Source organism: Oncorhynchus clarkii, chromosome 13 (assembly GCF_045791955.1).
Source record: "Oncorhynchus clarkii lewisi isolate Uvic-CL-2024 chromosome 13, UVic_Ocla_1.0, whole genome shotgun sequence".
Taxonomy (NCBI): domain Eukaryota; kingdom Metazoa; phylum Chordata; class Actinopteri; order Salmoniformes; family Salmonidae; genus Oncorhynchus; species Oncorhynchus clarkii.
The window spans coordinates 4,416,134-4,424,462 of record NC_092159.1 but is presented as its reverse complement, the minus strand read 5'-3'; the positions used below and the strand labels follow the sequence as shown (position 1 = coordinate 4,424,462).

Sequence of the window (8,329 nt, the reverse complement as noted above, 5' to 3'; positions counted from 1 at the left end):
ACACACACACACACACACACACACACACACACACACACACACACACACACACACACACACACACACACAGAGAGAGAGATCAAGGTGCAGACAGACAGGGTGTGTGAGGTTGCAGGAACAGATAAGGAACTTAATGGCATTGGGATCACAAATGGGCTCATAGCAAACCATCATTAAGGCAAAGGATGAGTGTGTTGTTGAGGGTGTGTGTGTGTGTGTGTGTGTCATGTTAGCCAACGGCTAAGTCGAGAGCGTGTGTTTCAGTTGTCAGTGTGTGTGCGTGTTGGGTGTGTGTGAGTCACTCTGTGTGTGTGGTATTGAACAGTCCCCGGGGGTCAGTCCTGGCTAGCTTGACGGGCGGCTCCAGTGACACCTCCCCCTCTCCCAGACCAGCGGAGTTAGACGGCACGGTCATCTCTACCCCCTCTTCATCACTCTCCTCCTCATCCTCTTCCTCATCTGAGACACACACACACACAGATATATTAACCGTTTACAGGTTTATTGCGGCCACATTATGAGAGATGTGGAAGATGTGAAGGGTTGCAGGGTGAGACATTACCTTTATCAGGGTCCTGACAGTTCAGACTCCTGCCCACACTGGCAAACTGAGAGAGAGAGACAATCAGCAGTGCATCGTGTGTGTCGGTATGTGTGTGTACCTCTCCCATGACAGCGATGGGTGTTTCTCCTTTAGCCTGGGACACTCTGTGTTCTATATCAGGTGTGTGTGTGTGTGTGTACCTCTCCCATGACAGCGATGGGTGTCTCTCCTTTAGCCTGGGCCACTCTGTGTTCTACCAGGTAGTACATGTACTCATCATACAGCAGTCTGATCAGGTGGAAGGATCCGAAGCTGGCAGCACTACGCAGAGTCAGGTCTCTAATCACCATGGAACTGGGGGGGTAGAGAGAGACAGGTCTCTAATCACCATGGAACTGGGGGGTAGAGAGAGACAGGTCTCTAATCACCATGAAACTGGAGGGGTAGAGAGAGACAGGTCTCTAATCACCATGGAACTGGGGGGGTAGAGAGAGACAAGTCTCTAATCACCATGGAACTGGGGGGGTAGAGAGACAGGTCTCTAATCACCATGGAACTGGGGGGGGGGTAGAGAGAGACAGGTCTCTAATCACCATGGAACTGGGGGGGTAGAGAGAGACAGGTCTCTAATCACCATGGAACTGGGGGGGTAGAGAGAGACAGGTCTCTAATCACCATGGAACTGGGGGGGGGGGGGGGGGGTAGAGAGAGACAGGTCTCTAATCACCATGGAACTGGGGGGGTGGAGAGAGACAGGTCTCTAATCACCATGGAACTGGGGGGGTAGAGAGACAGGTCTCTAATCACCATGGAACTGGGGGGGTAGAGAGACAGGTCTCTAATCACCATGGAACTGGGGGGGTAGAGGGAGACAGGTCTCTAATCACCATGGAACTGGGGGGGTAGAGAGAGACAGGTCTCTAATCACCATGGAACTGGGGGGGGGGGGGGGGGGTAGAGAGAGACAGGTATCTAATCACCATGGAACTGGGGGGGTGGAGAGAGACAGGTCTCTAATCACCATGGAACTGGGGGGTAGAGAGAGACAGGTCTCTAATCACCATGGAACTGGGGGGGTAGAGAGAGACAGGTCTCTAATCACCATGGAACTGGGGGGGTAGAGAGAGACAGGTCTCTAATCACCATGGAACAAGGGGGGGGGGGGGGGGTAGAGAGAGACAGGTCTCTAATCACCATGGAACTGAGGGGGTAGAGAGAGACAGGTCTCTAATCACCATGGAACTGGGGGGGTAGAGAGAGACAGGAAGGGGGGAGGGCAGAGAGAGTCAGGTCTCTAATCACCATGGAACTGGGGGGGTACAGAGAGATAGGTCTCTAATCACCATGGAACTGGGGGGTAGAGAGAGACAGGTCTCTAATCACCATGGAACTGGGGGGGTAGAGAGACAGGTCTCTAATCACCATGGAACTGGGGGGGTAGAGAGAGACAGGTCTCTAATCACCATGGAACTGGGGGGGTAGAGAGAGATAGGTCTCTAATCACCATGGAACTGGGGGGGTAGAGAGAGACAGGTCTCTAATCACCATGGAACTGGGGGGGTAGAGAGAGACAGGTCTCTAATCACCATGGAACTGGAGGGGTAGAGAGAGTCAGGTCTCTAATCACCATGGAACTGGGGGGGTAGAGAGAGACAGGTCTCTAATCACCATGGAACTGGGGGGGGGGGGGGGGGGGGGGTAGAGAGAGACAGGGAGGGGGGAGGGATAAGAAGAGGAGGGGAAACATTCAAATCAAAGAGCATTTGATGCTCACTTTCTCTGACTTCAAAACATCCTCTTCTCTCACCTGTAGAAGCTCCACCGCAGCAGGAAGAGCTTGGCAGCCTGAGGGAAGGCTGCTGGGCTGTGTGGGTAGGGCTTTAGGACCTGGGAGACCACGCCGTCCAGCCAGGCAGCCCACTGCTCCAGAGAGTTATGTTGTTGTAACGTCTGCTTGAAGTCCTGCTCCAACCTCTGGATCACACCATCCTCACAACCACACACCCACGACGCCTGTTCCTACAGGGGGGAGAGAGAGACAGGAGTATAGGATCACACCATCCTCACAACCACGACGCCTGTTCCTACAGGGGAGAGAGAGACAGGAGTATAGGATCACACCATCTTCACAACCACGACGCCTGTTCCTACAGGGGAGAGAGAGACAGGAGTATAGGATCACACCATCCTCACAACCACGACGCCTGTTCCTACAGGGGAGAGAGAGAAACAAGAGTATAGGATCACACCATCTTCACAACCACGACGCCTGTTCCTACAGGGGAGAGAGAGACAGGAGTATAGGATCACACCATCCTCACAACCACGACGCCTGTTCCTACAGGGGGGAGAGAGAGACAGGAGTATAGGATCACACCATCCTCACAACCACGACGCCTGTTCCTACAGGAGAGAGAGAGACAGGAGTATAGGATCACACCATCCTCACAACCACACACACACGACACCTGTTCCTACAGGGGAGAGAGAGAGACAGGAGTATAGGATCACACCATCTTCACAACCACGACGCCTGTTCCTACAGGGGAGAGAGAGAAACAGGAGTATAGGATCACACCATCTTCACAACCACGACGCCTGTTCCTACAGGGGAGAGAGAGACAGGAGTATAGGATCACACCATCCTCACAACCACGACGCCTGTTCCTACAGGGGGGAGAGAGAGACAGGAGTATAGGATCACACCATCCTCACAACCACGACGCCTGTTCCTACAGGAGAGAGAGAGACAGGAGTATAGGATCACACCATCCTCACAACCACGATGCCTGTTCCTACAGGGGAGAGAGAGAGACAGGAGTATAGGATCACACCATCCTCACAACCACGACGCCTGTTCCTACAGGGGGGAGAGAGAGACAGGAGTATAGGATCACACCATCCTCACAACCACGACGCCTGTTCCTACAGGGGGGAGAGAGAGACAGGAGTATAGGATCACACCATCCTCACAACCACGATGCCTGTTCCTACAGGGTGGAGAGAGAGACAGGAGTATAGGATCACACCATCCTCACAACCACGACGCCTGTTCCTACAGGGGGGAGAGAGAGACAGGAGTATAGGATCACACCATCCTCACAACCACACACACACGACACCTGTTCCTACAGGGGGGAGAGAGAGACAGGAGTATAGGATCACACCATCCTCACAACCACGACGCCTGTTCCTACAGGGGGGAGAGAGAGACAGGAGTATAGGATCACACCATCCTCACAACCACGACGCCTGTTCCTACAGGAGAGAGAGAGACAGGAGTATAGGATCACACCATCCTCACAACCACGATGCCTGTTCCTACAGGGGAGAGAGAGAGACAGGAGTATAGGATCACACCATCCTCACAACCACGACGCCTGTTCCTACAGGGGGGAGAGAGAGACAGGAGTTTAGGATCACACCATCCTCACAACCACGACGCCTGTTCCTACAGGGGGGAGAGAGAGACAGGAGTATAGGATCACACCATCCTCACAACCACGATGCCTGTTCCTACAGGGTGGAGAGAGAGACAGGAGTATAGGATCACACCATCCTCACAACCACGACGCCTGTTCCTACAGGGGGGAGAGAGAGACAGGAGTATAGGATCACACCATCCTCACAACCACACACACACGACACCTGTTCATACAGGGGGGAGAGAGAGACAGGAGTATAGGATCACACCATCTTCACAACCACGACGCCTGTTCCTACAGGGGGGAGAGAGAGACAGGAGTATAGGATCACACCATCCTCACAACCACGATGCCTGTTCCTACAGGAGAGAGAGAGACAGGAGTATAGGATCACACCATCCTCACAACCACGATGCCTGTTCCTACAGGGGAGAGAGAGAGACAGGAGTATAGGATCACACCATCCTCACAACCACGACGCCTGTTCCTACAGGGGGGAGAGAGAGACAGGAGTTTAGGATCACACCATCCTCACAACCACGACGCCTGTTCCTACAGGGGGGAGAGAGAGACAGGAGTATAGGATCACACCATCCTCACAACCACGATGCCTGTTCCTACAGGGTGGAGAGAGAGACAGGAGTATAGGATCACACCATCCTCACAACCACGACGCCTGTTCCTACAGGGGGGAGAGAGAGACAGGAGTATAGGATCACACCATCCTCACAACCACACACACACGACACCTGTTCCTACAGGGGGGAGAGAGAGACAGGAGTATAGGATCACACCATCCTCACAACCACGACGCCTGTTCCTACAGGGTGGAGAGAGAGACAGGAGTATAGGATCACACCATCCTCACAACCACACACCCAGGACGCCTGTTCCTACAGGGGGGAGAGAGAGACAGGAGTATAGGATCACACCATCCTCACAACCACACACACGACACCTGTTCCTACAGGGGAGAGAGAGAGACAGGAGTATAGGATCACACCATCTTCACAACCACGACGCCTGTTCCTACAGGGGGGAGAGAGAGACAGGAGTATAGGATCACACCATCCTCACAACCACGACGCCTGTTCCTACAGGGGGGAGAGAGAGACAGGAGTATAGGATCACACCATCCTCACAACCACGACGCCTGTTCCTACAGGGGAGAGAGAGAGACAGGAGTATAGGGTGGAGAGAGAGAGAGACAGGATTATAGGTTGGAGAGAGAGAGAGACAGAGACAGAATTATAGGATGGAGAGAGAGGTAGTGGTTAGAAGGTATCCAGACAGAGAGAGGTAGTGGTTAGAAGGTATCCAGACAGAGAGAGAGAGGTAGTGGTTAGAAGGTATTCAGACAGACAGAGAGAGGTAGTGGTTAGAATGTATCTAGACTGAGAGAGAGGTAGTGGTTAGAAGGTATCCAGACAGAGAGAGGTAGTGGTTAGAAGGTATCCAGACAGAGAGAGAGAGGTAGTGGTTAGAAGGTATCCAGACAGAGAGAGAGAGGTAGTGGTTAGAAGGTATCCAGACAGAGAGAGAGAGGTAGTGGTTAGAAGGTATCCAGACAGAGAGAGAGAGGTAGTGGTTAGAAGGTATCCAGACAGAGAGAGAGAGGTAGTGGTTAGAAGGTATCCAGACAGAGAGAGAGAGGTAGTGGTTAGAAGGTATCCAGACAGACAGAGAGAGAGAGAGAGGTAGTGGTTAGAAGGTATCCAGACAGACAGAGAGAGAGAGAGAGGTAGTGGTTAGAAGGTATCCAGACAGACAGAGAGAGGTAGTGGTTAGAAGGTATCCAGACAGAGAGAGAGAGGTAGTGGTTAGAAGGTATCCAGACAGAGAGAGAGAGGTAGTGGTTAGAAGGTATCCAGACAGAGAGAGAGAGGTAGTGGTTAGAAGGTATCCAGACAGAGAGAGAGAGGTAGTGGTTAGAAGGTATCCAGACAGAGAGAGAGAGGTAGTGGTTAGAAGGTATCCAGACAGAGAGAGAGAGGTAGTGGTTAGAAGGTATCCAGACAGAGAGAGGTAGTGGTTAGAAGGTATCCAGACAGAGAGAGGTAGTGGTTAGAAGGTATCCAGACAGAGAGAGAGAGAGAGAGAGGTAGTGGTTAGAAGGTATTCAGACAGAGAGAGAGAGGTAGTGGTTAGAAGGTATCCAGACAGAGAGAGAGAGGTAGTGGTTAGAAGGTATCCAGACAGAGAGAGGTAGTGGTTAGAAGGTATCCAGACAGAGAGAAAGAGAGAGGTAGTGGTTAGAAGGTATCCAGGCAGAGAGAGGGAGGTAGTGGTTAGAAGGTATCCAGACAGAGAGAGAGAGGTAGTGGTTAGAAGGTATCCAGACAGAGAGAGAGAGGTAGTGGTTAGAAGGTATCCAGACAAAGAGAGAGAGGTAGTGGTTAGAAGGTATCCAGACAGAGAGAGAGAGGTAGTGGTTAGAAGGTATCCAGACAGAGAGAGAGGTAGTGGTTAGAAGGTATCCAGACAGAGAGAGAGGTAGTGGTTAGAAGGTATCCAGACAGAGAGAGGTAGTGGTTAGAAGGTATCCAGACAGAGAGAGACGTAGTTGTTAGAAGGTATCCAGACAGAGAGAGAGAGAGAGGTAGTGGTTAGAAGGTATCCAGACAGAGAGAGAGAGAGAGGTAGTGGTTAGAAGGTATCCAGACAGAGAGAGAGAGGTAGTGGCTAGAAGGTATCCAGACAGAGAGAGAGAGGTAGTGGTTAGAAGGTATCCAGACAGAGAGAGAGAGAGGTAGTGGTTAGAAGGTATCCAGACAGAGAGAGAGAGGTAGTGGTTAGAAGGTATCCAGACAGAGAGAGAGAGGTAGTGGTTAGAAGGTATCCAGACAGAGAGAGAGAGAGAGAGGTAGTGGTTAGAAGGTATCCAGACAGAGAGAGAGAGAGAGGTAGTGGTTAGAAGGTATCCAGACAGAGAGAGAGAGAGAGGTAGTGGTTAGAAGGTATCCAGACAGAGAGAGAGAGAGAGGTAGTGGTTAGAAGGTATCCAGACAGAGAGAGAGAGAGAGGTAGTGGTTAGAAGGTATCCAGACAGAGAGAGAGAGAGAGGTAGTGGTTAGAAGGTATCCAGACAGAGAGAGAGAGAGAGGTAGTGGTTAGAAGGTATCCAGACAGAGAGAGAGAGAGAGGTAGTGGTTAGAAGGTATCCAGACAGAGAGAGAGAGAGAGGTAGTGGTTAGAAGGTATCCAGACAGAGAGAGAGAGGTAGTGGTTAGAAGGTATCCAGACAGAGAGAGAGAGAGAGGTAGTGGTTAGAAGGTATCCAGACAGAGAGAGAGAGAGAGGTAGTGGTTAGAAGGTATCCAGACAGAGAGAGAGAGAGAGGTAGTGGTTAGAAGGTATCCAGACAGAGAGAGAGAGAGAGGTAGTGGTTAGAAGGTATCCAGACAGAGAGAGAGAGAGAGGTAGTGGTTAGAAGGTATCCAGACAGAGAGAGAGAGAGAGGTAGTGGTTAGAAGGTATCCAGACAGAGAGAGAGAGGTAGTGGTTAGAAGGTATCCAGACAGAGAGAGAGAGAGAGGTAGTGGTTAGAAGGTATCCAGACAGAGAGAGAGAGAGAGGTAGTGGTTAGAAGGTATCCAGACAGAGAGAGAGAGGTAGTGGTTAGAAGGTATCCAGACAGAGAGAGAGAGGTAGTGGTTAGAAGGTATCCAGACAGAGAGAGAGGTAGTGGTTAGAAGGTATCCAGACAGAGAGAGAGGTAGTGGTTAGAAGGTATCCAGACAGAGAGAGAGAGGTAGTGGTTAGAAGGTATCCAGACAGAGAGAGAGAGAGAGGTAGTGGTTAGAAGGTATCCAGACAGAGAGAGAGAGGTAGTGGTTAGAAGGTATCCAGACAGAGAGAGAGAGAGAGAGGTAGTGGTTAGAAGGTATCCAGACAGAGAGAGAGAGAGAGAGGTAGTGGTTAGAAGGTATCCAGACAGAGAGAGAGAGAGAGGTAGTGGTTAGAAGGTATCCAGACAGAGAGAGAGAGAGGTAGTGGTTAGAATGTATCCAGACAGAGAGAGAGAGAGGTAGTGGTTAGAAGGTATCCAGACAGAGAGAGAGAGAGAGGTAGTGGTTAGAAGGTATCCAGACAGAGAGAGAGAGAGAGGTAGTGGTTAGAAGGTATCCAGACAGAGAGAGAGAGGTAGTGGTTAGAAGGTATCCAGACAGAGAGAGAGAGAGAGGTAGTGGTTAGAAGGTATCCAGACAGAGAGAGAGAGGTAGTGGTTAGAAGGTATCCAGACAGAGAGAGAGAGAGAGGTAGTGGTTAGAAGGTATCCAGACAGAGAGAGAGAGAGAGGTAGTGGTTAGAAGGTATCCAGACAGAGAGAGAGAGGTAGTGGTTAGAAGGTATCCAGACA

General features: G+C 51.1%; 1 protein-coding gene across 1 annotated transcript in view; it reads right to left on the bottom strand.

The window, feature by feature from the left end:
• Nucleotides 1–212: 212 nt before the first annotated feature.
• Nucleotides 213–8,329, bottom strand: part of LOC139423714 (MHC class II regulatory factor RFX1-like) — a 32,710-nt gene continuing 24,593 nt past the window's right edge. The window contains exons 14-17 of the mRNA XM_071175326.1: nucleotides 2,352–2,563; nucleotides 745–898; nucleotides 563–608; nucleotides 213–459 (exon numbers count right to left, since the gene is read on the bottom strand). Of these exons, the coding sequence (XP_071031427.1) occupies nucleotides 299–459; nucleotides 563–608; nucleotides 745–898; nucleotides 2,352–2,563 (573 nt within the window). The 3' untranslated portion in view covers nucleotides 213–298. The remainder of the gene's footprint in view (nucleotides 460–562; nucleotides 609–744; nucleotides 899–2,351; nucleotides 2,564–8,329) is intronic.